The 27902-nt window shown below is 54.8% G+C and overlaps 1 protein-coding gene across 5 annotated transcripts; it reads left to right on the top strand.

Annotated features, from left to right (window-relative positions):
• Window positions 1-340: 340 nt before the first annotated feature.
• Window positions 341-27655, top strand: MPP2 (MAGUK p55 scaffold protein 2). Of its 5 annotated transcripts, none has more exons than XM_047093583.1 (14): window positions 589-1112; window positions 2540-2603; window positions 3511-3574; window positions 8533-8651; window positions 21315-21467; window positions 21606-21755; window positions 22147-22374; window positions 23074-23205; window positions 23312-23417; window positions 23514-23582; window positions 23816-23977; window positions 24645-24847; window positions 25188-25316; window positions 26575-27655. In XM_047093583.1, the coding sequence occupies exons 3-14, from the start codon at window positions 3544-3546 to the stop codon at window positions 26749-26751; spliced, it is 1659 nt and encodes a 552-aa protein (XP_046949539.1). In that variant the 5' UTR covers window positions 589-1112; window positions 2540-2603; window positions 3511-3543; the 3' UTR covers window positions 26752-27655. The 5 variants fall into 5 exon arrangements, with proteins under 5 accessions (XP_046949543.1, XP_046949539.1, XP_046949541.1 ...); XM_047093584.1 differs by having other exon boundaries at window positions 1021-1046; XM_047093587.1 differs by lacking the exons at window positions 589-1112; window positions 2540-2603 and adding an exon at window positions 341-401.
• Window positions 27656-27902: the final 247 nt, after the last annotated feature.

The raw sequence follows: 27902 nt of genomic DNA, 5'->3' as shown, positions 1-27902 counted from the left end.
AAGTGGGACTTAAACTTACAACCCAGAGATCAAGAGCCGCAAGCACCACCAATGAGACAGCCAGGAGGTTCGTTCCGTTTCTGACATTAGGATCCCAGCTAGCAAGAAAGAGGGATAATCTCTGCATATTCCGGAAGGCAATTGGAGGGGGTGGGAGAACACTGAAGTCAGAAAGGTACCGTGGCTGGCCCCAAATGCTCAGCCCTTTGAACCAAGGATGGTCTCCAGGCTGAACTTCCAAGTATTCAAGGCCATACACTATCTTTTACAAGCAGGTCTGGGGTGGAGCCAGAGGCTGGGCTAAGGCAGGCAACTAACTGGGTTTAACACTTTATTTACTTCTTGAGATGGAACTCTGAAGACGGATAGCAAGTTACTTCTTTCCCTATTCCGTAGGAAGGGTATGGACTAGCTCTCCGATCCAGACTTAAAATAAGATCTCAAACTACTCCTGGAAGACATTTCCCCCATTTTTGCAAATTCTTCCAGAGTGGCCGGGATCCAGCTATCCACCATTCGAGTCCTTGGAAGCTGCCCCTGAGCCCGAGACCCTCTGGGGATGGGTCTCTTGCCCCTTGGGGAATCTCCCTAAAGGGAACTCCTGTTCCCTTTTCCGAAGCGGGGAGCAGGATAGCGGGGAGAGGCGAGGCCCGCCTGAAACTGGAGCGCGGGTCTAAGCGGAGAGAAGGGAGCAATCTTTCACCATCGCCCTTTTAAGGGATCGCTGGGCGCCGAGGGACACGGGTGGGTACAGGTCCCAGCCTGTGCTTCCCCGAGTGGAAAGAGAGCAGGGGGTCTTGGGCTGTGCGGTGTCTCCCAAACCACCACCTCCCCGCCTACCCTCCAGCCGCTCGGGAAGGCTACTTTCTCCGGCCTTTCCCGCGACGTCCGTATCCCCCTCCCTTCCTCTCCCCTCTCCGTCTCCGCCCCCTCGCGCAGAGGAGGCCTTGCCGCTTTAAGAGCCAGGGTAACGATTGACAGGCAATAAACGCGGAGAGCCGGGTTGCGCTGGAGCCGCACCGAGCTACGGGCTCCCCGGGGCGCAGGTAGGCGCCCCCCCCCCACCCCTGGGCCAGCGCTCACCCCAAGGTCCTCGCTTCCTCTTCGTGCAGGTACAGCACTTGGGGCCCTATTCTCTGGGTCCGGTTTTCCCCGGGTCCCTTCCCTCGGGTCCATCCCCTCCCTCTCCACCTCACTCCTCCCTTCCTCTCTCGGGGGGCTCCTAGGGAGAAATCAAAGCCCGGTGTCCCGTGATGCTGCCCCCGCGGTTAGGGCTGTAAAGTGACATCGGGCTCAGAGCTGGTGAGCTGAGCGAGGCTCCGGTATCCGCGAGGCCTCTTCGGGGGCCGTGCGGATTCGGGGGACTTTGGAGCCGGGCATTACGTAAGAACCGCGCTGTTAGCGCTTCCGGGGGGTGGGGGCGCGAGACAGAGGTTGCGTGGGTCCCCGTGGCCCCTCAGACCCCCTTGGGAGGTCAACACTTCAACCTACCCTGGGAAGGGGTCCTGGGAAGGGGGGCGCGCTGCTTCTTTCGCCTCCCAGGCTGTAGCGGGGGCGGGTCGGGGTCGAAGGCCAGGGCTACGGCCTGGAGACCTGGGAGGGGATCGGTGCCAGGAGCGAGGAGCCGGGGTCAGAAAGTTAGGTCAACTAAGGGGCGGGGGGAGTGAGGCGGGGGGCATCCAGTCAGTGACCTCATCCCCTAGACTCCCGCGGGCGCGCTTGCAAAGAGCCTTCTTTGATGGCTCGAAACACGCCCCCCTTCCCCCAGGTCCTAGCGCCCGGCGGGTTGGGGCCGAGCCGGTGGGGCTGGGGCTCTCTGATTGTCGGTGCGTGCAGGTCCGCACGTCCCTAGACCCCCATCCTTTAGGCTGTCTACCCCTCCCCACGATCTATCGGTCTTCAAAGCTCCTTTGTCAGACCTTTCTCCTCAACATCTCTTTGTATGTGTATTGACGGAAGGGTCCGCATCACCTACTGACCCTGGGTGGTGTGGATGGTCTGGAGGTAGGGGTGAGAGGACACCGAGGCGCAGGCTTTTGGAAGCCGAGGAGCGCGTTCCCAGAAGCCTGGGCCCCGGACCTTGGCCCAGAGCCAGCCTGGCTTGCCTGGCACTGCTGTTCTCATGTGGGCACAAGCCAGGCCCCGCCCTCTCAGAGGCCTGGGTGGGGGTGGGGAAGAGCTAGCCGATGCTGTGGGAACGGATTACCCAGAGAAAAACCCAGGCAGGCTGGGCAAGACTCCAGGGGACAGGATCCTCCCTGCCTCTTCTCACCTTCCGCTCTCTAAGGAAGGAAGATGTCTGGAGTCCCCTCTGCCAATAACTGTCGGGGAGAACGGCACCAGCCAGGAGAATGCCCCAGGTTCCAGGTGGTCAGGACTTTGGATGGGGGAGGAGGGAAGGAATCCGGACAGCAGGGGTTGGCGTGGGGGCACTGGCTGGCACAGTAGATGCTGGGCATTTCTCCCAGCCTGGGTGCTAACCTCACGGGGGGGGGTGCCCTTCTTCTCCCCTAAAACTCCTTTCTTCCATGTCTTTAAGGGGCAGATCCAGGAGGAAGCGAAGTCTTCCCCGAGTCTTTGTAATTTCTGCTACCTGAGCTCAGGTGACCAGCTCTGGCCTGGGGGTGGCAGGCATGGGACCAGGGAGGGTTGTATTAAAATCTGGTATTGGTCCCTCTGGGGAGAGTCCTTTTTTTAGGGGGAGGTGAAGGTGTGGCTCCCTACGCCCAGGGCCCAGCAGGCATTCAGTCCTAAAGTGGGCACTGCCAGCTGCTTCCCTCCTCTCCCCCACCCCTGCTGGGAGCCACTCACTGCCTCTAGTTGTCACGGCAACTGGGAATTAGGGTTTTCACCAGCAGCAAGTGCCCAGGAAGGCGAAGGGAGGAAAAGGTAGTGGGTGGCTCCCTTGCACACACCCCGCCCCCCCACTGGAGACTGGGGAGCCCACTGCTTTCCTTGCCCCAGCTCTGGGCTAAAAAGAGGCAAAGGGAGAAAGAGGAAGTCAGAGAGGGCTTGGGAAGGCATGACTTCATTTCTGTCGGCCAGACAGACGAACGATTGTAGAGCATCTCCACTGGCTACGTCTAGGTTCCAGAAGCAAAATAAAACAGGTGTAGTTCTTGACTTCATGCAGCTTACAGCCTGGGAATGCCCATCTTTCCTGCTTTTGCCTCAAATTCTGGACTCTTACCCTCCCCCCTCAAAAAAAAAAAAATGAATAAAGGACAGATGGCAGACAGAAACATTTAAGATCCCGGGTTTTCATTGTAGCTCTCTATATTAGCTCTGTGACCTTAGGCAAAGCAACGAACCTCTCTGATCCTTCATTTCCTCCTCCTTGGAGGAATGGGCATGTAATATGTGCTCTTCCTGCCTTCCTGTGGGATCATACAGTCTCTGGGTAATGCCCTGATCCTGAGGGGAACCCCCCTCCCCCCCCACCACCACCGCCGTTCCTTCCCCATTGCTGTGCCATTGTTCCTTCTCATTCGTTTTCCTCCCCTCCTCCAGGAGAGACACTGCAGAGCCCTTGCAGACCTCACCATGCCAGTTGCTGCCACCAACTCTGAGTCTGGTAAGAAGGGGTTGAGGATGTCAGTTTGTATCAGTGGTTCAGAGAGTGCCAGGCAGGGGCTTGGGGTTGGAGAGCAGCAGTCAGGCACGTCCATGGCTACCTGGCTACCTCTAAGGATAAACTGGCCCCCACTGCTGCTCCATCCTGCCACTCAGCCTTTCCTTCCAGCTGCTTCTATGGCCCTGCTGCGTCTGCCCCAGGGTGGGGCTAGAGACGTGGCACAGCTCACCTCTGTGGAGGGCAGGGACTTATGCGCTCCGGAGACGATCCACAGTATTGCTGGAGGGCAATGGCACAGGGCCAGGCTGGTTGGGGAGGTGGCCCTTAGGAGCTGGCCCTTGGAGGATGGCTTGGGAGTAGAGGGACTATAGCAGAACAGCCTGGGGCTGAGAAGTCCACAGTGAGGTGCCCACCAGACAGGTGGAGTAAACCAGCATGTGCCAGCGACATGTGCGTCTATGTGTGCTGGGACATAAGGACCTGTGTGTGGGGAGTGCCGGTTCAAGAAGCCTGGACCTGGTTCTGTAGGAGGTTTTAGGGCAAGGGAGTGAGCTGCCCAGATGAGATCGGAAGCCTCAGGAGCAAATTACTTAACCTCTTGGGGCCTGCGTCTCCTCTTCTATCAAGAGGTTGATGTGAAATTCAAAGGCTATGATGATATTTCCATCATAGGACTATTCACAGTTGTTATGCTGTGCTGCTGGGTTATTACCTCAATTAGGCTGTGACCTTGAGTCCTGTTTAGGACCTAGGTTTTCCCGTCTGTAACATGAGGCGATTGGACGGGAGAAGTGTTCTTAACTTTTCTTGGTCCTGAATCCCTTTGTGAGAATCTGATGACAGCTGTGGGCCCTCATCATAGACCAATGCTTCTATGTACAAAATCTGCATTCTACCCCAGGGGTTCATGGGCCCCCCTATGCTCGAGGCTAGGGGCCCTCACACTGTAATCTGATCTATTTGACCTCCTGTCCATGACCACCTTCCCTTGCCTCTGCAAGGCATTCCAGGCCTCCCAATTTGGTTAGAATGACTCCCCTGTCCCTCTCCTCTGAGAAAGTGAGCCAGGAAAGTGAAGGATGTTGTGAGTAGGCCAGACCCTAAACTGTGACACCCTTGTCCCCACAAAAAGGCCTTTTCTCCATGTAGTAGAGGCACTGTACTAACGTCCCCCAGCTTTGACAGCCTTGGAGGGCTCAGTGCCCCTACCTCCTGTCCAGCCTGCTCCCACTCTGCTCCAGGCTGCCTGGGCCCCACTGTAAGCTGCTTGGGAGTTAATTAAGCCCATCCCTGAGCCCGTGATTAAAGGCCTCTCAATCTGGGGCTGCCCAGTAAACCCATTAATAGTGCCTGGAAGGGGTGTAGAGGGAGAGGAATTTGACTTCTTTGTTGCAGGCCAGTTGATGGGGGCATGGTGGGGGTGCAGTGGGGGGCCAGGCAGGGAGGGGAGTCTAGGGGCATGGGTACAGTCTGCTTCCTCTGAGGACTCCTGGGGACCCTGATCCCCTGGTGTTCTGCCATAGGCTACTTCTGCCTTCCCACATCCAAAGGAAGGAGGACAGGAGCAGGCTGTTTCACCTCTTGGAGCCTGAGTTTCCTTTTCTGTAAAGAGGTGATGTGAGACCCTGAGACCATGAGCCTCTCGGTCCTTCCTGCAGGCAGCCCTCTCTGCCTGCCCCAGGCTGGATTGGCCCCTGGCCTCAAAAATCTAATGATGGATCTGCCTCTTCTCGTTTGTGGCCGTTACACTTTCTACAGGCCTGATAGATAGATAGCAGTGCCCCTGCCTCTGAGTTCAGGGTCACCCTCCCTCTCCTCACTCCCTTCCCCGAGAGATCCCAGCCTGGGGATCTGCACAGTGAAGCTAACAATGTCCTCCTACCCTTCCCCACGGGTCAACATGGCCATTGTCATTGTGGAGTGGGATTCTCGCAGAGAGACCCAACTCTACTTCTAGTAGAGTGGAGGGCCCCCTTGGGGATGGGTTGGGAGATATGTGCGTTATGGCATGGGCTGGGTATTTAGAGAACTTACCCCTGGAGTCTCCAGACCTGCAGCCCTACCCTCTCTTCCCTCTTTACTTGACTCCCCCTTGTCTTTGAATCCAGGCTGGGATGTGGGCTGTTTTGAGGTGGAGCTGTCTCTTTAAATCTCTCTTGCATCCCTGGGTTAATGTCCTGGTGTGTAATCCCTCCTGCTGCCATGGCAACCAGGGGTGCGTTAGGACCTGGTGCCACTCCTCAGGGAATGGCTGGCTGGCTGGCTGGCTGGTGGCAGCAGCAGTGTCTGGAGGTGGCCTCATAGGTACAGGGTATCAGAGGAATGGAGGCACTGGGCTGGGGTGACTGCCAAGTCCTTTGCTCCTGCCTACCTGTGTCCCTGCTGCGAGAATGCACCTTCACCTTTTCCCTTCCCGGATGCCTGACTTGCCCACCAGGCATCATCCCTAATCTAAGGGGAGAAGCTAATGCGTGATGGGGGAGGGGAGAGGCTGGCTGAGGTGTGGGGTCAGAAGGGCTTGAGGCACCCTCCCCTGCCCGCAGTAATAGTGCTCCCTTCCCCTCCTTTTCCTTCCTGTTCCCCCCCACCACCTCTTCTGCACCCCCCTCCACTCCCCCAAGGCTAGCAGGTAGGGGGAGGCATTTGGGGTTTGGGGTATCTGCCCCATGCCACTGCCACTGCCACTGCCCCTGGCAGTGAGAGTGCCCCTGGTACTGAGAGTCATTCTTGGGGGCTTCCTTTGATCCTGAGGGAGTCATCGTAAAGGAAACTGGGTCTGGAGAAGGAACATACAGTAGAGGTCTGAGGGCCAGAGGAGGAAGTGGCCTGGGTGGATTGGAGAAGAGACTTCCAGAAAAGGGGGGCGGGAACAAGCTGGGGCCAAATCCCCACCCCGCCTTAGGTTTCCTGCAGCTGGACTGTGAGAGGAGGGGTCTCTGAGCACCGCCTCAGTTGTGAAGGGGCAGCAGGCTGAACCCCCTGCCCCACAAACCTCCTCTCTGCCGCCTCCTCCCCACCCCCGCTGGTGCGAACACGGGTGGGGGGTGATCGGGCACCGGGAAGACCAGGTCTCCCTTTCCCTCGGCCCCGCTCGCACCCTATCGCCGCCCCCTCCCCACCCGGCTGCTCCTGTCGGGCTTTGGCCAATCAGCAGGGCGGGCAGGGAGTCTGAGCCTAGCTATTGGCTGATCCTGCAGAGGGCGCTCCCCGAGTTCCGCCTCCTCCAGCGCTGCCCTCCTTGGGCAGGGAAGGCAGCGACGGCTGCGTGGAGGCTACTCCAGGAGCCCCGGAGCCGGGGGGTGGGGGGGTAGCCATGGCGGGCAGTCCGGGCAGCGGGGCCTCCTTGGAGGGTATATCCCTGGGCTCTTCTGAGGAAGCCGATCTCCAGAGGGAAGGTAGGGAAAGGCGGGGCGGGAGGCTGGGGGGAAAGCTGGGGGACCCTTAATCTACTCTCCTCCCTAGGGGTTTGGGCATCTGGAGAGCGTGTCCTGGGAGCGGGCTCTCAGGAGCCTAAGGGTCTGGGGACACAGCCTGCCAGGAGAGCTGGCCTGGGCAGAGGGCATTAACTCCCCTGCCTCTGTCCTCCTCCAAGGCTGACAGGCTTGTGAGCCTGTACGTGAGGATGGCCGGGGAGGGTGGATCCCAGAATGCCCTCGCAGAGCGGGCAGAGTCCCTACCCTGGCTTTTTCCGAGGCCACTAAAGGCCTTGCAGGTCTCTGATCAATGCCAAGCCCGGGCCTGAGTAGGAGGGGTCTAGAGGGCTGGCTTGGATGCTGTTTCTGGAGAAGGTGGGGGGGGGGGGGAGGAGGGAAAGAGGGGGTCCTTGAGCCATGACTGCTTCTCCAGTTCAGAGCCCCCTCCTCCTCGTCCCCATTCCTGTCTGGAGGAGGGGGCGCTGATAGGAGTGGTGAGAGGAGGCAGGGACCGTATCCACCCCTCCTCCATAGCTTGAGTGCTGTTACGTAGATGCAGGCGTGGGTGGCTGGGTGGCAGAGTAATGATACCCCCTGCCCATCTCTGCCCCCAGCTGGGCACATTCTGCTTCCCCCGTCCTCCCCCTAGAACCTGCCACAGCCAGGAGCTCCCACCTCTGTGGGTGGGTGAAGACAGCCCCTACCTCAGATCTCAGCAGCCACCGTGGTGGCCCAGTGTCAGGTGTTCTCGCGTCCTTGTTATGTCCCATGCCAGGCTGCGGGTTTGCTGATCCCTGGGCCGATTTGGTCTAACCTCTGCCCTTGGGTGCCCGTTTCCCCAGCTCCTGCCAATGTTCTGGGCCTCAGCTTTGGCTCTCTGTGTTCTATGTTAACCTCTCAATGGTAATAGATCACTCTCTGCCAGAACTGAAGGGCCTGTAGACACAGTTGCACCCACCCGTTTTACAGGAGGGAAAGATCGAGGCCGGTGAGGGACCGTGACTTTTGAGAAATCACACTGAATTAGTGATACTGTTTGTACTGGGTACTGTAGAGGCTCTGGCCGCCTGCATGGCTGCCTGCTTGACTCTGGGCCTGCGCTCAGGGACACCCCCAAGTACTGTCTGTCTTATCCTTGAACCCTCTAGGTGCAGGTGGCTGAGTCCTGGGACCAGCCCATCCAGAGCTTGAGTGAGGAATCTGTGGTTCTCTGGTTTAGGACAGAACCTGGAACCTGACAACTGCTTCCGTTTCTCCCCCCTCGCACCTCGAGTCCATTTTCTGCTTCCAGGAGCCTCCCACCTGCCCTGGCTGGCATTACCTAGGACCTAGAGAACAGGCCAAGCAAACTGCTCCCGTCCTCCCACCTCCCTTCCCCAGGCATTCAGGGGCCTGGAGTGTCGGTGCTGGGCATTGAGGGAATTGCTGCTGGAGAGGGGCTGTCTTCTGTGGCGCACAGAGCAGGAGGGTGGGATTGCTGTGGTGTGTTTTGGCCTCCTGTGCCCAGCTGGTACCTGTGTCTCACTGCCCGTCCCTTCTTCCCAGCCATGCAGCAAGTCCTGGACAACCTGGGATCCCTCCCCAATGCCACGGGGGCCGCGGAGCTGGACCTGATCTTCCTTCGAGGCATTATGGAAAGTCCCATAGTAAGATCCCTGGCCAAGGTATAGCGCTTCAGGGAGGTGGGCATAAGAGCACGGTGTCTGGGGAGGTTGTGGGGTGTTGGCCACAGGGTGCCTGGGAATGGGGCATGTGGCACTTAGAAGACCCTGGGAGGGGCTCTGTATGATGATGCCCAGGTGATGGATCTGCATGACTGCAGGTGAGGGGGCTGTGTCGTGCCTGGCTGGTGAGAGCGTGGACAGGCCCCTGTGGGCAGATGTGACCGCCAGCTTGTGGAGGGTGCGTCTGCCGAGGGGTGGGCACGTCTGTGCATTGGAATCTCCAGAGTTCATCCTGCCTGTCTCTCCCTGCCTTCGAGCATTTTGTGCAGGTGTCTTTTTTTAAAGCCACCTGCCACACATCAGGCGGGGGAGAAAGTCACTAAGAGAGAAAGTCATGAAACGCCTTGGTAATGGCCGTGATAGAGGCAGATGCACTAGGTGTTTGGGGAATATAAGGACAGGTGCCTAACCTGGCCCGATGTAGCCAGTGAAGGCTTCCTGGAAGAAGGGCCACTTGAGCTGAGTCTGGAAGAACAAAGAGGAGGGAGAAGGCATTTGGGGACAAGGGAAGAGCTTGAGCAGAAACAGAAGTGAGAAAAAGCCAGAAGTATGCGGGGGACTGTGAGTGTCGGTGTGAGGCTTGAGCTTCGGGTGCAAGACAGAGAGTATAAGCTGCCGAGATGCTGACAGGTTGTGGCAGGCCCCGGGGGCTGTGCTGGGGACTTGGGCCTCGTCCTGTGATGTCCTGTGAGTGACATGGGGCCTTTTGTGGGTTTTAAGCAAGGGCGTTTTGATGGCACATGGTCATTTTAGGAGCATCCCTCTGGCAGCCATGTGGAGGATGGTTGGAGGGTCAAGGCTGGAGCTGGAAAGACCTGAGTTGGAGATGGCCGTGAACTAGACCTCTAGTAACAGGGCTTGAGGGAGGGAAAGAGGAAAGAATTATTGAGGAAGTGAATTGACAGCGTTTGGTGTTTGGGTGTGGAAGGTGAGGGGTGGAGGTTGCAAGGCACCCAGGATTCTGCATAAGGGAAGTAAGAGGCTGGTGGTGCCCTCAGCTGAGGTGCGGGGGGGGGTAGAAGGGCGCCCCGTCTCCTGGGGAAGAGGTAGCGGAGTTGCAGAGAATCACGTGTGATTGCTCAGGGTTTTCAGAGAAGCGGGGGGCAGTGGTCTGCTGGAAATTAGGGATCCGGATGGAGCAGGGGGATTTGGAGATGAAGATTTGGCTAATCGCTGAAGGGAGGGCAAGGGGTCCCCACTAAAGCCAGGGAGCAGGATTGACAGGGCCCCAGACTGCCCGTGGCAGATGCCGGACTTCCGGGGTGGGGGTGGGCTCAGTCCCGGGATGCCAGGAGGAAAGGGGGTGGCTTTGGTCCAGGTCTTGTGGGCTGTGGAGGCTGGGATGCAGGGGGGCAGTGTGAAGGGGACCAGTGGGAGGGAGGGACTCAGAGCATCACTTCTGGGGCCCAGACTGGGAGAGCGGGGAGGGAGGGAAAAGATGGAGGCCTGGGGGCTCTCTGAGGTCATAGAGTGTTTGGAGAGAGAGTGCGTAACTGGAAGAGAAGGCAGAGATTAGAGAGAGGGAGGCGGGAGGTGAAAGATTTCCAAGGAGCACAGCTCCAGGGGGTAACACGACAATTTAGGATGTGGCTGCAGTGGATGGGGAGGTCATTGATGTTAAAGAGGCTCAGAAAGGAAAGGTTTGTGTGGGGGTGGGGTGGGAATCTAGGGTACGACAGGCATTGGGGTGGGAGAAGACCGAGGCAGGCCCAGGGTTTCAAGGAATGGCGATGGAGTGACCAGGAGTGTGGCAATGATGCTGTTGAGACAGCGGTAGAGGGCGGTACAGCCAGGTGGTGGCTTTTCCTCAGGGTAGGGATGGGGACTCTGGCACAGGACAGCCGTGGCTGGCTCCAGCATGGGGTGTGGGAGGGACCAGGCCCCACTGGAGGGAGAGAGCTACTCAGGGGACACTGCCCCGGGGACAGAGCCTGGTCGTGTGGAATGTTCCGTATGAAGACCTGGGGAGGTTGCTAACCACGGAGGGGGCAAGGGCTGAAATGGTCAGTAGTAGGATGTTCTGGGGAGGAGAAAAGTGAGCAGACTGGGGGGAATTGGAGAAAAGGCCGGTTGCTTTTCGTTCAATGGTCAAGGACTGTATTCGTGTATTAAAAGTAAAAACAGGAAGGGGCTTCTGGGTGGCTCAGTCGGTGAAGCGTCCAACTCTCGATGTCGACTCAGGTCATGATCTCATGGTCCGTGAGACTGAGCCCTTGTCGGGCTCCGTGCTGACAGCACAGAGCCTGCTTGGGATTCTCTCCGTCTCTCTCTGCCCTCCCCCCCCCCAATTAAATAAATAAACAAATAAATGAGCATTGAAAAAAATAAAAACAAGGCATCACGCATGTTTGCAACAAAGAGAATGTGAGGTCCCGGAGGGCAGGGGTGTCCTTCTGTTTGCATCCCCAGAGCCCAGAACAGCCCTTAGCATACAGTAGGTGGTCACTAAATATTTGCTAAATGAATGAATACAAAGGGTGTAGGAGTTAAACCCAACAGCTGTGTTAAGTACCTATCTCCAGGTCGTGAGTGCTGGCCCTGATTTCTTTAGTGCTTGTTGTTTCTTTGCAAGAAATAAGATGTTGTCGTAGGGGCCCCTGGGTGGCTCAGTCGGTTAAGTGTCCGACTCTTGATCTCGGCTCAGGTCATGATCTCACAGCTCGTGAGTTCAAGCGCTGCCGTGTGGGCTCTGTGCAGACAGCTGAGAGCCTGGATCCTGCTTCAGATTCTGTGTCTCCCTCTCTGTTGTGTGGTGTTCCAGTTTATGAGATAGAGCCTGGTGTATTTGTTTATCGGTTCTACTGAGAAAAGGTGTGATGTTGTTGACTTTCTTCTGCTAAGGACAGCGCTGCGGTGAGTGTCCTCACGTTCAGCTGCTTCTGCACGTGTGTGAGTCTCTCTAGGGTGGACACTTGGCAGTGGCATTGCTGAATATGCACATTTTGACCCTCAACACCTGTAACCTGCCAAAGCCAATTTCAGAGTTGGATTTTTTAGACCGTTGTCCCCTCTGGGTCACGTTAGCTGTTGCTTCTACAGTGAGACAGCCAATGAAATAGAGAGCTTTTAGGATAGGAGAATCTCGGGGTTAGAAGGTCCCTCTGAAGCATGATTGCCCTTGCTAGCGTCCTTCTTCGGTGTCTTTGATCCACGAGACGGTCCTCCAGTGAGGGGATTGCTGGCTGTATGATTTCCCATCACTCACCCGGTCAGCCATCACTGATACAGCGAATATCCATTGCGTGCCTACCGAGTACCAGGCACAGTGCTAAGGCTATGGGAGTGAGCGGTCAGATAGTTTGTTCTCCGGATGGAGTCCAACCAAGTCTGTCGCCCTGGGGTGTCACGGTACAGCCTACCTGAGAAGTTACCGACGAACCGTATCAGACTGGAAACATAAACTCCCTTCTCCAGACTTGTTCTTGGGGGATAAGCTGGTCAGAATTTCCTCCCAAGAGATTCCCAGGATGGTTCCAGATGCATAAAGCACAACAGAGAATAGGGTGGACCTTTCTTCAACTCTGAGACCCCCCAGTACGAGGCTGACGGGCCAAGAGGACCCTGTGACTTCTCTCCACTGAGCTGTGAGACAGACAAGAAGTGCATCTCCATAAAGGCCTGTCTGAGCTCAGTAAGAATCCTTCCCATCCCTGTACGTGTGACCCTTTGCAATGGAACTTTGTCACTTGTCTTATCGAGTGGCAGAGTTTCTCCATTCTTCAGTCTGGGCTTGACCCCATGACCTGCTTTGGACAACAGGACCTATTTCTTATTCCTTCTCACAATTTTAATGGCCTTGCATACAGAGATACATTTCCAACTTACCAGACAAAAGGGCTCGGATCAAAGATCCAGTTGTAAAAACTTGGTTCTCTTGGCAAAGTGGCCCATGAACAAGCTGGAACTTCGGGAGGTAGCTATTAAGCCCCCGCCCCTTCCCCTATGGGGTGGGGCTTGCCTGTCCCCTCTGGGGATGTGGCAGACAGCCTGGGAGGGGCTGGGCTGAGTAGATCTAGGACGGAGGGGCGGGGCCTGAGGGGACAAACCCAGAGAGTAAAGGCTCTGGAGGGAAATCAAATCTGGCCGACAGGTCATAAATCCAGGGGGTTGGCTGCAGACAACAGGTGGCAGCCTTAGCAGGCGGGTGACATAGGGGAGGGCCGACTTGGATCCCTCAGCAGGTGTTCCAACAACAGGCAAGTCGAAGGTGAGGAATCCAAGTCAGCTGACATTCAGAAATTCTGGCAAACTGTTACCAGTGGAGACATCTGCCAGCTGGGGGGGCCTGTGATCTAATCCACATGAGACGAGGTAGACAGAACATGGGGTTTGGAGTCAGAAGAGTCCTTGGTTGGCTGTGTGATTTTAGTATGTCTGACAACCTCTCTGAGTTTTAGTTATTTCTTTGGAAAAGTGGGGATGATGATGTCTCTCTTTCAGAGTTGTAGTAGGGATGGGGAAAGTCATGGATGTAGAAGTGCATTTCAAACCATAAAGAGTTGTTACAATGCAGTCTTGTCCATTGACTAGAGTTCACTGGGAGACTCCACTCCTGTAATAAGGCTGGGGTGAGAGAGTCCTAGAAGAATGAAGGAGTCGGGGGGGGTGTCACTGAAATAGAGACTCTGACCAAGGGACATGACAAGTGGAAGCTACGGTGGTGGGGAGCTCAGTGTATCAGTCGGTTTCTGCTGTGTAACAAACCATCCCACAATGTAGTGGCTTTAAACAACCATGATTCATTTCTCATGATTTTTGGATGGTTTGGGTGGTTTTTCTGGTCTGGGCTGCTCAGCAGGGTGGTCTAGGATGTTTTCATTCACACATCTGGTGTCTCAGCTGAGAAGGCTGCAGTGTCTAGGATGATGTGGTCCCTCACCTTCTAAGAGAGAGCCCAGGTTTCTTCACATGGCGGTCTCAGCAGTAAGGGAGGACAAGCCTCGAAGCCTCTTTTTGCATCATATTTGCTAATGTCCCCCGACCAAAGCAAATCGCATCGTCAAATCACGATTGAAGAGTGACTTTACCTTCTGGCACACCACCCTCTGGGACTTCTTTCAGTTTTTGAGCTATTTAATTATGAGCATAGGCGTCAAGTGACAATTCCCTGTCTCTTGCCACAATCAGAGATGTCGGAGTGTGAGGGCAGAGGGGGAAAAACTCACAGAGAAATGGCTGTGTGACGTTTCTGCTTTTGCAGTCTGCTTCTGGACCAGCAGCTGACAGATCAGGGTTCAAGTACCAGCTGCACCATTAGCTAACTGTATACTTGGCCCAGGCTTCTGGTCTGTAATAAGCTTGAGCCCCTGCTGTGCCGAAGATGATTGTCAGAGCAGAATTCAACAAATGGTTACCACATAAACTCAAAAATTTCCTGGTAGTGGGGCCTAGTGCCTCTCAACTGTATGCATTCTCAAAACAGGTGCCCAGATGGTGGCACCACAGCCGTGGAGGAGCCCAGGAAACTGACTGGAGTCCCTGATGTACACAGATGAGTTCTGGGCTCCGAAGGAATTCGTTTCACCCACTCAAGTCTCAGATAATGGCCTTGGGACTACTGATCTCACAGGGTCATTATGACATTTATTATTTTTTTTAATTTTATTTATTTTTGAGAGAGAGAGAGAGAGAGAGACAGAGCATGAGTGGGCCAGGGGCAGAGAGAGAGAGGGAGACACAGAATCCGAAGCAGGCTCCAGGCTCCGAGCTGTCAGCACAGAGCCCTGACGCAGGGTTCGAACCCACGAACCGTGAGATCATGACCGGGGCCGAAGTCAGTCGCTTAACCAACTGAGCCACCCAGGTGCACCCATCTGGTATGACATTTAAATGAGATATTTTGTAAATGTGCTGCTTTACCATTGAACGTACGTATACCCCATGGCCCAGCAATTTTGTTTCTGGGAGAAACTCTTGCATGTGCACCAGGAGATACACACTGGAATGTTCATAGCAGTGCTGTTCACGATGCCCAAATCCTGAAATGACCCAGGTGCTTCCCAAGGAGAGGGCATGAATCAAATGTGGCATATTCACACAATGGAATATAATATGGTTAAAATGAACAACTGTGATATGGGGGGGAAAAAAGAATGAATCAGAGAAGAATAATGTTAAGTGAAAAATAATAAGTGAAACAAAGTAAAATGTTATCTTTTAATATGGAAAGTGAGAGTAAATTTTAGCAAGATAATAGTGGGTAAAAAAATAGTAGGTAAAATAATTTTTCACTTAATAATGTTAAGTGAAAAGAATCAGGCCCCCAGGAATTATATATAGCATAATTCGCCCTTTTTTAAAAAAGGTAAGAATAATTAAAAATGAAATTAATTCTAGAAATATGTATATTGCATAGAGACAATGAAACCGTAAATGAAAGCCGGGGCAGGATGATGACAGGGAATCAAGATGGCGGTTTCTGGGAGTGGATGGGTGGCTGGGCCATGTGGTTAGATGTAGGATATTGTCAAGATCCTCATTTATGGTTTGAATGGTGGGTTCTTCGATCCTTGTTATATTACTATAAAAATGTCTAACTCAATGCTGACCAAACTGAAAGGGAGCCATGCACAAACCAAACCAATGACGAGAACATATCACAGAGCAAGGATAGGATGAATCCAATTCTGGGTTGGATTCAACCCAGCCCAAGCCGGGCCGTGAAGGTCCAGCTTGGAGAGCTGTGCTTTTATATCAGTGGGTGAGACGCCCGGGGCAGCCACAGGAGGACGAACGGACCAGCCTGCAGGGAGGTGTCATTAAGGGAGGGATGGGAGGTGGGCAGCTTGGGAGGGGCCCTGGCTTCCGGCTCAGTTAGTGAGGGCTCCTGGGGAAATTTGTTCTCCCCTGCTAAGCTGAAGAGACAGACCGGCTAAAGTGGCCATTGTGAGATGGTTCCATGCCCCAGTGCCACTGTTCATTCTTGAAATACAGTTCCTGGGCCCTGAACTCCAGGCATTGTTCTAGTCGCTGGTAACAGGGCCCGGAAAGCTTGGCGTGCTGTGCTGAGCTAAATGACAAGAGCACATACGTTTGGGTGGAACCTTCAGAGACATGCCTCAGTTAGCGCCTGGGGAACATCAAGGAACATCAAGACATAACTGTTTTCTTTCTTTCTTTTTTTAAATGTTTATTTATTTTTGGGAGGGGAGGGAGACAGAATGCACAGGGAGGTAGGGAAGGCAGAGGGAGGGAGGGAGAGAATCCCAAGCAGCCTTCATGCTCAGTGAGGAGCCCCATGTTGGGGCTTGAACTCATGACCGTGAGATTATGACTTGAGGCTGAAATCCAGAGTCCATAGCTTAACCGACTAGGATACCTGGGTGCCCCAAGGCATAAGTGGTTTCTGAGTGCTACTCCTTTGCCCCTTCAATTGTCTGCTTCTCCCACACAGGAACATTCTGCCCTGCCAGGCTGTGGGCGTCTGTGTGAAATGCTTCTCACCTGCCAGAGGCTGGTTTAAGTGACTGTGGGGCTAACGTGCCTCCCCCTACGGATGCTGTTCCCCTGGCCTGTTTGGGGAAGAGAAGATAGAAAGAGCTAGCCTTTACTGAGCACCTACTGTGTGCCAGGCCCTGTGTGCATCTCCCCGAATCCTCAGGGTATCCCTATGAGGTGTTATTAAAATCTCTTCTCTTGGGCTTGAAAAACATGTCTCCTGAACCTGCGTCATTCATTGCTGCACATTGACATGTAACAACCCATGAATAATCTTGCTTTATCCATACCTCCACCTACATCCCTCTCTCCTGAATTATTTTTTTAACGTTTTTTTTAATTTATTTTTGAGACAGAGAGACAGAGCATGAACGGGGGAGGGGCAGAGAGAGAGGGAGACACAGAATCGGAAGCAGGCTCCAGGCTCTGAGCCATCAGCCCAGAGCCCGACGCGGGCTCTGTGATATGGGGGGGACCTGAGCTGAAGTCGGCCACTTAACCGACTGAGCCACCCAGGCGCCCCTCTCCTGAATTATTTTGAAGCAAATCTCAGATATAATTTTATCTGTAGTTCAGCATATATAGCTAAAAGATAAAGATTCTTAAAAATATATTCACACTACCATTGTCACACGTAGAAAATTAAACAAAAAATTTCCTATAGATTTTTAATAAATGGCATTGGGATACCTGGATTATCCTTTGGAAAGATATCAAAGCAGATCCGTACTTACACCGTACACCAGAATAAACTCAAAGCAGATCGGAGATGTAAATGTGAAAAATAAACCATACATATCCTAGATGAAAACATGGATCTGTGTGTTGGGAAAGCCCCCCTTTTAAACTATGCCTTAAAAATCAGATGCATGTATTAATAAACTTTGCATTGACAGAAAACCGTAAGCAGCATCAAAAGACAATGACAAACTGGGGGAAAATATTTGCAAGAGATAGCACAGATAAAGGGCTTATCTTTCCAACACAGAGCACATTTGAAAAATGGGACAAAGAAAAAAAACCAAGACCTGATAGAAAAATTGGCAGAAGACGTGAACAGGCAATTTGCAGGGAAGGATGAAGAGATGGCCTTTAAACATATGAGGAGATGCTCAGCTTCACTCCAGAAGCAAAATGCAAATCAAGACCCACTGAGAAATTGTTTCTCATCCACGTGATTGGCAGACACGCAAAGGTCTGATCACACGCTCTGGTGGCAAGGCTTCAGGGAAGTCTCTCATCCAAAGCTGGTGAGAGGACAAAGCGGCCCGAGCCCCATGGAGAGGGGGGTTGTCACTATCTAACAAAACCACAGTGTATCTACTGCTTGATCCAGGAATTGACATGGAAGGCTTCTCTACAGATAGACAACAGCTATGCCAGGTTATTCACTCTAGCTTAGTTTGCAATAGTAAGAGATTAGAAACAACCTAAATACCCCTGAGAATGGTTGAATGAATTATGGTACTCCGGTCGCGCAGTGACTCAAACGCAGTAATTAAAAAAAGATATAATAATAATAAAGGAAGATCTCCACGTAGCAGCATAGAGTGATTTCCAGGGCATACTGTTAAGTAAAAAGCCAAGCAGAAAACCAAGCCAATTAAAAAACAAACAAACAAACAAAAAGGAAGCAAAGAGTATGTGTGTATAGTGTTCTACGTTGTATGTAAAAAAGAAAGAGAAATATTTACTTACTGTTGTGAAAAGAAAGAAGGGGCTCGAACCTGTGAACCAGGAGATCATGACCTGAGCTGAAGTCGTACGCTTAACCAACTGAGCCACCCAGACGCCCCTAAAATCTCTTTTTGAGAGAGAGAGAGTGCAAATAAGGGAGGGGCAGAGAGAGAGGAGGACAGAGGATCCAAGCAGGCCCTGTGCTGAGAGCAGGGAGGCCAATACAGGGCTCGAACTCACGAACCCTGACCATGACCTAAGCTGAAGTTGGACACTCAACCAACCGAGTCACCCAGGTGTCCCTCGGTTTACTTTTTATATAGATTTAAATTATCTTTTTAGCAGAGAGAGAGGGAGGGAGGGGCAGAGGGAAAGAGAAAGAAAGAGAGAGAGAGAGAGAGAGAGAGAGAGAGAGAGAGAATCCCGAGCAGGCTCCACACTTGGTATGGAGCCTGATGTGGGGTTCCATCCCAGGACCATGAGATCATGACCTGAACCGAAATCAAGAGTTGGATGCTCAACGGATGAGCCACCCAGGTGCCCCTAGATTTAAAATTTGAACCATGTAAGTGTTGTAAATATTCAAAAAATACAAATGACTTGAAAAGAATGAAAAAAGCAAACTCTGAGATTAAGTGCAGATAAGTGAATCTGTCCACATATTAAATCGTTAGCATAACTATACAGAAAAGGGAATTAACTCCAGTACTTTTGCTCACAGTATTCTGACTGTATACCCTAAGTGAGATACAGTCTAAGGCTGTACTATTTGATACAGTAGCCACTAGCCACATGTGAGTATTTATTTAAATGCTGAAATTAAAATGAAAACACTTAAATAAACTGCACTGCTGATGTAGAATTAAAAATTCAGTTTTTCAGTCATACTAGTCCCGTTGCTTGATGGCCACATATGGCTGCCATGTTGGACAGCACAGATACAGAGCATCTCCCTAATGCTGTAAGTGCTTTTAGACTATTCTGAGGACAAGAGGGACTGCAGATAAATCTTGACTTTTACTTAAGTTTGTGATAGGTGGCCACAGTAGTTTAGCAATTTTGAAATCCTTTTGAATTTTGAAGGATGGAACAGATAAGCAGATATATTCATATTTTGGGGAAATAAGTTCTCACTGAGGGAGAAGGGAGGTACAAATATGGAACGGGAGCAGAGGAGGAGAATTTTGCAGCGTTAGATTTTAATTGGAACTATCACGGTCAACTAAGGGTTACTAAAGAAGTGACATGCCAGAAGCAATGAGCACTGAGTACCCCAGATCTTGGTTTCTAAGTACCATTCCCTGCCAAAAGGAATCCAAGTTCCTTGGAGAAATTGCTGAGCCCAGACGTGGGGTAGGGAAAGTACGAGATGAGCCTGTGGCAGAGGGAAGAAGGTGCTCGAGGACTGATGGGAACCGTGTGCAAAGGACACGGGTGTGTTTGGAGCTCCCAATGAACAAAATTTGGGATAAATTGAGACCACGAAGATAGCAATGGTGGTGGAGTATAACGCAGAATAAAAAAGAATCCATAGTCATACAGAGAGGGGAGTTTAGGTGAGAGGGAGGTGGGGTGGGAGGGAAAAAGGACTAGCTCTTTCTTACAGGAGAATGCCAACTAATAAATGTAGAAGGAATAACGGAGTTAGAAAATCACTATTTTGCAACCCCCAACTTAAGAATTGATTTAGGCAGGGGTCATAAATGAATGCTAAATACATCAATGAAAGATTGCTGGGGAACAGAATAGTCACAGTCTCAAGATGTGGGAAAGACACAAGATTGCTTATGTGGAACTCTGGCCAAAAATGATTAACCTGAGTCTAATCATGGCAAAACAATCAGAGAAATCCAGTTGTGGGGCATTTTACAAACTACTTGCCTGAACTTAAAAATGTCCCGAAAGACCAGAAGTTACCGGGATCTGGTCTAAAGGGGAATAAAAAGATGTGGCCTTTGTGTAACCAAATGTAACACATGGTCCTTGATGAGATTGTTGACCAGAAAAAAACAAAAACAACCCCCCAGAACTATAAGGGATACTTTGGGGACACTAACCAGTATTTAAATAGAGACTGTCATCAATGTGTCAACGTTGAACTTCTTCCAAGTGGTGGTGGTATTATAGTTTATGTAGCTGGTCTCCTACTTGTTCTTAGGTGATGTACGCTGAAGTGGTCTGGGGTGAAGTGACTTAGGTCTATTTTTCAAATGGTTCAGAGAGAAAAAAGTCTTCATTTATATCCCTGAAATAAGACTCCTTACTTCCTGACCCAACTAATATAACTCTTCTTGCTGGACTGGTCACTGGTAAAACCTCCCTTCCCCCTTTTCAGAGCACATGGAGCCCAGAGTCCATAAATCAACAAGCAGGTGCAAGGTCCTCTCCTGGCGCCATGTGCATTTGACCCTTGAGCAACATGGGTTTGAGCTGTGCGAGTTCACTCGTCTGTGGACTTTTCTCAATAAATAAAGCACAGCACTGTAAATGTTTTCTCTTCCTTGTGACTCTCTTAACATTTTCTTTTCCCTAGCTTACTTTATTGTAGAGTACAGTATATAATAATATAACGTAGAAAATATGTGTTAACCAACTTTTTGTTTTTGTTTTTTTGTTTTGTTTTGTTTTTTTTTTTTTTGAGAGAGAGAGAGAGACGCGGGGAACACTCATGTGAGAAGGGAAGGGGCAGAGGGAGAGGGAGAGAGAGAATCCCAAGAAGGCCCCACATCCAGTGCGGAGCCTGACATAGGGGCTCAATCCCACGACCTTGAGGTCACGATCTGAGCTGAAATCAAGAGTTGGGCACTCAACCAACTGAGCCACTCAGGCACCCCAACCAACTCTTTGCTACCCATAAGGCTTCCAGTCACCAGTAGCCTATCAGTAATTAAGTCTTTGTGGAGTAAAAAGTTATATGTGGATTTTTGACTGTGCCGGGGTTGGTGTGGCAAACCCTCGTGTCGTTCAAGGTCAACTGCACCGGTTTCTCGTCCCCTCCCTCACTGGGAGCACTAGGCTGAAGGCCTGGAGACCCAAGTTTGGGTCCCTGTGACCTTGAGCAAGTTACTCCACCTCCCCGGCTTCTTCATCCTGGGCTACAGGATGTCCAAGACCATGATGTTGGGTGGAATAAGTTGTCCTTGAACTCACATGCTTATAGGGTCCCCGGGGGGCTGGAGACAGCGTGATAAGTTTCATGGCCCTCTGTGGCAACAGGATGAAGGTTTATCCTTTGTACTCTCCCTTCCCTGAATTGGGTCCTAATCACCATTTTGGGGGTGAAAGGAGAAGGCAAGGTGTGCCTGCGCAGGTGGGAGTGTGCTCGCTGCTGGGTGAGTGAGGGTCTGAAGCTGATGTCAGAAGCGGTGCCAAGGGCGTGGTCTGAAGTCAGGATTTGAGCTGGGGCGGGGGGGGGGGGTGGGGAAGTGTTTGGTAGCTCAGGGTTCTTGGGGAGCCTCAGGTGTTACCTGCCCCGCCCTCACCCACCAGGCCCACGAGCGGCTGGAGGAGACCAAGCTGGAGGCCGTGCGGGACAACAACCTGGAGCTGGTGCAGGAGATCCTTCGGGATCTGGCGCAGCTGGCAGAGCAGAGCAGCACAGCCGCGGAGCTGGCCCGCATCCTCCAAGAGCCTCACTTCCAGGTTCCAGCCCGGAGGGGTGGGGGGGGGGGGCGGGGAGTTGGGGTGGTGGCTGGGGCGGCCCCTGGGAGAGAGGCTGGCGGGGAGTTAGAGCCACGGGGCACTGTCCCACGGTCCCTCCTGTTTCCACCACCTCCCCAGTCCCTCCTGGAGACACATGACTCTGTGGCCTCGAAGACCTATGAGACTCCCCCGCCCAGCCCTGGCCTGGACCCCACCTTCAGCAACCAGCCGGTGCCTCCCGACGCGGTCCGCATGGTGGGCATCCGCAAGACCGCTGGAGAGCATCTGGTGAGGCCACGGGGCAGGGCTGGGGGTGGGATCCGGAGGGGGGCGGGGTGGAGAGTAAGCAGTGGAGGCCGGATCTGGCCCGGAGAGGGCTGAAGGGGAAGATGGTTCCAGCTTTGCCCCCGGGCCAGGCCCATGCAGCCCCAGGAGACCGCAGACACCGTGCATCTGAGCTGCACACGTCCGCGTGCCAGGACCCTCCCCACTCTGCCCCCCTTCCCTCCATGAGCGGCCCTGTAAGTGAAGGATTGGGGCAGAAAAATGGAAGAGGGGGACTCTGTGAGTCCGGGGTGGAAGGGGTGAGGGTGGGAACGGAGGGGCCGTTAGGAAACCCACTTGAAGAGTCTGCCTTGGAGCAGCTGGGGCCTTGTCACACCCGCCCTCCACCCCCCAGGGAGTGACGTTCCGTGTGGAGGGCGGCGAGTTGGTGATCGCGCGCATTCTGCACGGCGGCATGGTGGCTCAGCAAGGCCTGCTGCACGTGGGCGACATCATCAAGGAGGTGAACGGGCAGCCAGTGGGCAGCGACCCCCGCGCGCTGCAGGAGCTCTTGCGCAGTGCCAGCGGCAGCGTCATCCTCAAGATCCTGCCCAGCTACCAGGAGCCCCATCTGCCCCGCCAGGTGGGTCCCTCCACCTACCTCCCCGCCCAGCCCAAGGCCCAAGGGGCAGCCGGGACTCCCAGCCGCCAGGGTCACAGGCCCACATACACGTGCATTGGCCTGAGTCTTGGGCACTCGTACGCATGTGCAAGGGACGTGCGCGCGTCTGTACCCGCGTAGGCAACCTGTATGGATGCAGCCCCCGGCCTATGTGTACCGTGTGCGCGCATGCGCCGTGCTGAGTTGCCAGGTGCCCTGTACAGCTGCCTCCTGGTTGGTGGAAGGTGGGGGTCTGGCCCTTCTGTCCACTTTCTCCTACTGGCTCTGTAGCCATCTGCCAGAGCCCCCTGTTCCAAGAGGCGGCTGTGGGTGGACTGAGGGATCCAAAGCCAGGATTGTGTCCCTTACCCAGTGACCTGCCTCCTCCTCAGCGGGTGGCCGCCTCAGGCCCCAGGCCTGACCACAGGCCCCGTCAGTCTGAGTCCTTTTGTTCTAGATGCAAAGGGAGGCCGCTACCAGGGGGGCCTGGGGGCACCATGCCCCTACTAGGGGGGCCACGCCTTAGCCTCTTTCACCTTTGTGAGGGCCTGGGGAAGACAGTGGACCCGGTGACGGTCCCCCCACCCTCAGAGGGGAAGTGCGGTAGGGGGCTGGTCTGAGAAGGGTTCTGACCTCCAGCCTTACCCTCCTCCCTTGACCCTTCTCTGATCCCCCATCCAGGTATTTGTGAAATGCCACTTCGACTACGACCCTGCAAGAGACAGCCTTATCCCCTGCAAGGAAGCCGGCCTGCGCTTCAGTGCTGGGGACTTACTGCAGATTGTAAACCAGGACGATGCTAACTGGTGGCAGGTGAGCCCTCGGTGTCTGTCTCTCCAGGCGTGGTGTGTGGGGGAGGTGAGCGCCCAGGGAGGTGTCTTCTCACTCAGGCCGATCTTTCTCCCTTGTCCGTTTTCAGGCATGCCACGTGGAAGGGGGCAGCGCTGGGCTCATCCCCAGCCAGCTGCTGGAGGAGAAGCGGAAAGCCTTTGTCAAACGGGATCTGGAGCTGACACCCACCTCAGGTATGAGGGTTCCCCCCACCCCTCCGCCTCATGACCCCTAATCTGGGATGTGACACAAGCCTGCCTGGCCTCACTCGCCCATCTCCCTGTGGCCAGGGACCCTATGTGGCAGCCTTTCAGGAAAGAAAAAGAAGCGAATGATGTATTTGACTACGAAGAATGCAGGTGGGTGTTGGGGGCCCCCTTCCCTGTCCTCCTCTGATATGGCATGCGCCCTCCCGCCCCCGCCAGTGACTTGTTGGTGCTGACGCTGCCAGTCCCATCCCCAGAACTGCCCAGTCTCTCTCTGCTACCCTCCCCCCACCCACCGCGGCAGCCTTCTTATCCTTGGCCTCCCTGAGGCCCGGCCCCACCCACGCCTCCCGCTTAGCCTGATGAGCGCCATCTCCTGTGTTCAGAGTTTGACCGGCATGAGCTGCTCATTTATGAGGAGGTGGCCCGCATGCCCCCCTTCCGCCGGAAAACCCTGGTGCTCATCGGAGCCCAGGGTGTGGGCCGGCGCAGCCTGAAGAACAAACTCATCATGTGGGATCCAGATCGCTATGGCACCACCGTGCCCTGTGAGTGGGAGCCGGGCCTTGGTGGGCAGGGGACTGGGAGCAGGGGCTGGGGCTGGGTCCACTGAGCAGGCATCTGCATGGACTCCCAAGTCAAGGGGTACTTTTGAGTGAGGCGTGGGGGGAGTGCGCCCTCTGTAGGTGGTAGGGGGAACTGCAGGCTGGAGAGGGGTGGGGAAGCTGTCCTTGGAACCTGGGTGGCCTGGGTGGGCTGCGGGCAGGCCTCGCCTTTCCTCCTCTCAAGTTTCACTTACGAGAAACCCCGCTGGGAACCCCTGTGAAACAGGGCTGCGTGTGGCCTTGTGGAAGACGGGGCTTCTTGGTGACAGAACCAGCTGGGGTGGTGAGAGCCCCTGGTTCCTGGAGGCAGGAACCTGAGTGCTGACCCCAGATCTCCTTGACCTTGGTGTGTGGCTTTGGGGTGCACATCGCCCCCTCTGGGCCTCAGCCCCCCATCTGTGAGCACTAGGTTGGCGCAGTGAACTCTGAAGGTCCTGTCAATGTGGGAGTCTCGAAAGCGTGTGTGGCAGGGGTGAGGGTGAGGGTTTGGGTGTGGGGAGGCGGCAGCGTTTTGAAGGCGGAAGGAGGCCGCCCCTCCCAGGCTGCACGACCGTGCGCGTCTGAGATGGTACAGCCTGCTTGTGCTCACTCAGCCCCTCCTTCCCCCCAGACACGTCCCGGCGGCCCAAGGACTCCGAACGGGAAGGTCAGGGCTACAGCTTTGTGTCCCGTGGGGAGATGGAGGCGGACATCCGCGCTGGGCGCTACCTGGAACATGGCGAGTACGAGGGCAACCTGTATGGCACGCGCATCGACTCCATCCGGGGCGTGGTCGCCGCCGGCAAAGTGTGCGTGCTGGATGTCAACCCCCAGGTAAAGTCCCAGCCGGTCTGAGATCCCCGCTGGGTACTCTGCTGGCCCACCCCCAGCACTCCCCATATGCTTCCAGGCACTGGTCTCCCAAGCACCCGCATATATCCCCCAACTACTGCTAGGGACCCAACCCACCTGGAATCTCTTTCTTGCCCTCCCAGGCCCCCTCCTTCTCTAGCCTCTTCCGGTTTCCCAGTCCCCGGCCACCTGCCAGCTGTTCCTCTCCCATTCATCCCCAGGTTCCATTTTCCCACCCTCCCAGGTAGCCCCCAGCTATCCCTCCTCCCCCTTCCATGATGTCCATGGGGATACACTCCCCCACCCGCTTCTTCTCCCGCAGGCAGTGAAAGTGCTGAGAACAGCTGAGTTTGTCCCTTATGTGGTGTTCATCGAGGCCCCTGACTACGAGACCCTCCGGGCCATGAACCGGGCTGCATTGGAGAGTGGGCTGTCCACCAAGCAGCTTACGGTGAGGACTCTGAGGTGCGGTGGGAGGGGTCTGATGGCTGCCCGGGGAGAAGGTAGGCTGGAGCTGATGAGGAGAAGAAGGTGGCATTGGGGAAGGGAGAGAGGGCACCACCCAAGGTATCAGTGAGTTTGGACTCCTGACTCCCACTTTATCGGTTTGGAAACGGAGATCTGAGCAAGGAAGTAAAGTGCCCAGAGTCTCATAGAGTCAGGGATACAGCTAGCCTGGGGTGCAGGAGGTTTTGAAAGGCCTGCCACTCCATCCACTGTGGGGGGACAGAGTGCTTAAGGGAGCCCGGAGGGCCGGTGGGTGATCTCTGGGCAGAAGTGGGCCAGGCATTTACAGCTGGAGGGAAAAGCTGAAGGGAAGGAGGGGGCTGGAGCCTGGAAGGATGGCTGGAGGGATGAGTTAGCATCAGGGGGGAGGCTGGGAGGAGAAGCTTCAAGTCACTGGTTACAAGACACCAGGGCGCCTACCTCCCCCCCCCAGGTACCCCTTGGAGCCGCCTTCTCGGGATGTAGGGTTTGCAGAACTCTGAGCTCAGGGGTCCATCTGCTGGCCATGCCTGGTACTGCAGTTCTCAGGCCCCTGGTCAGAGGCTATCTGGGCTGGGCTCCCCTCTGAAGTCCCCTGGCCACAAGCATAGCCAACTGGGGCCACTGGGACAAAGCTGGGCCAGCCCTAGAGCTTCCACCTCTGCTCATTTAAGTCAGCATTCAAAGTGTCCTTCCTACCCCTGCTCAGCCAGCTGGCCAGCTTTGATTAGGTGTGGGGTAGTGGTGGCCTGGGGCACCCGTGGATTGCCTTAGTAGTGGCGTGCTTGGGAGGTGCATCTCAGGCGCCTGGTCACACTGGAGGGAGCACTGACCTTGGGGTCAGACAGACCCTCTGCAGCCACTGGCTGGCTGGGTGACCTCTTTGAACCTCAATTTTCTCTGCTGGAAATGGGGAATCATTAGTCCTGCCTAGCAGAGCTATCGCGAAGATCACGTGGGTTGCAAAGCAGTTAGTGCCATGCTCGGCACTGACTAAAGGTTATTTCCTTCCTTCCTTCCTTCTTTTCACCCATCTGTCTGTCCCTGGTTGCAGGAGAGCCGCCCGGAGACGTGCGATGGCTCCTGCCTCCCTAGCCAGGGAGTCTGTACCTGATATGGCTGGGCTCTGGGCAGGGGGATAGATGGGGGAGGCTGTAGATTCCCCGTGATGATGGGGGTGACTGGGGGACACTGATGGCCGCGAGGTCCCCTTGTGCCAGCAGGAGGCAGACCTGAGGAGGACAGTGGAAGAGAGCAGCCGCATCCAGAGAGGCTACGGGCACTACTTCGACCTCAGCCTGGTCAACACCAACCTGGAGAGGACCTTTCGTGAGCTCCAGGCTGCCATGGAAAAGCTGCGGACAGAGCCCCAGTGGGTGCCTGTCAGCTGGGTGTACTGAGCCTGTTCATGTGGACCTCACCCCTCTGGGTTGCGACCCATCCCCTTCCCCAGCCATGACCCCCAGCCATGATCCTTAGCTCTCATCCCTGGTGGTCTGGCTCTCCCTGGGTGATGGCTCCTAGGGGGCCCTAATCTGGCTTCAGCACAGAGGCATGCACTGCCAAGGAGATGGGGTGTTCATGGGGTACCTCTGTGCCCAGGTGCTGCCCACTCCCCATGCCCACTGGCCACCAGATGTCCCTCTCTGAGGGCCAGGCTGTGCCCAGGAGTGTCAGAGTCACCTCCATAGTGCTCAGTCCAGAGAAGAGAAAAGCTGCTTTGGGACCCTGTGGTCAGGTACACTGCCCCCAGGGCACCTCTCCGCAGTTACCTTTTCTCCTTGGGCTAGCCACGCCCACCCAATTCCTGGGCTCCTCCCACCTCTCACACCTGTGGCCTAGGAGTGGGCCTTGGGCTGTTTCCAGACCGGGGAGTGCAGGTCCCAGCAGCCAGGCAGTCCTGGGCGGTGGTGGCAGCCTGGTGCCGTCCTGAAGGCTGGAGGAACCCGAGCTTGAACCAGCTCCCACGGCGGGGGGAGCAGGGCCGTCCCAGCTCCCGTGGAATCGGGCGGAGTCCCACAAGCGGACCCCGCCCTGTCCTTCCCTCATCCACAGCTTTTCACTGCCGAAGTCTTTCCACAGACTTCTCCAACGTGCCCTTGACAGGTCAGCTCTGCTCCCCCGCAGGGCAAGGCCAGCAGGGGTGAGTGGGCTCAACAGGGGTAGGGGTGGGCTGAAGACCGAGCCAAGTGACAGGGAGCCTGCTCCTACTGATCGTGGCCGACGGTGGGGCATATCTGGGCTCCCTGTTCATGACCATTGTCCATTGTGGTCTCTCTGGGGGGTTCCAGGTGGCCCACTTGCATCAGATCTGCTGGGGGGTGGCGCTGGGGATGGGGCGCAGAGGGGACCTTGTGAGCAGGCCATGGGGCCTGGGCTCGGGCGGAGGACATTTGTGCTCTAGCCAGCTTCTTGTCGAGCAACTCCAGGGGGCGCTATCCACACGGTTTCAGCGCAGCCTCTGTTCCTCATGCTGCGGCACCCAGTCTGTGTGTGTGCCATCGGTGTGTGTGTATCAGTGTTGGTTTTTTGGAGAAAAGAAGCAAAGGGT

This window comes from Lynx rufus, unplaced genomic scaffold (assembly GCF_022079265.1).
Source record: "Lynx rufus isolate CCGP_SWC_20201006 ecotype Redwood Valley unplaced genomic scaffold, mLynRuf1.p SCAF_34, whole genome shotgun sequence".
NCBI classification, from domain to species: Eukaryota; Metazoa; Chordata; class Mammalia; order Carnivora; family Felidae; genus Lynx; species Lynx rufus.
The sequence above is the reverse complement of the archived record's forward strand: the minus strand, read 5'-3'. Positions and strand labels throughout refer to the sequence as shown.

Bases quoted from the DNA above. Each gene is read 5' to 3' on its own strand.
- MPP2 (XM_047093587.1), top strand. From the start codon at position 3,544: ATGCCAGTTGCTGCCACCAACTCTGAGTCTG. The intron at 3,575-8,532 runs GTAAGAAGGGGT...CCTTCTTCCCAG, and splicing joins TGCCACCAACTCTGAGTCTG to CCATGCAGCAAGTCCTGGAC. The intron at 23,206-23,311 runs GTGAGCCCTCGG...GTCCGTTTTCAG, and splicing joins ACGATGCTAACTGGTGGCAG to GCATGCCACGTGGAAGGGGG.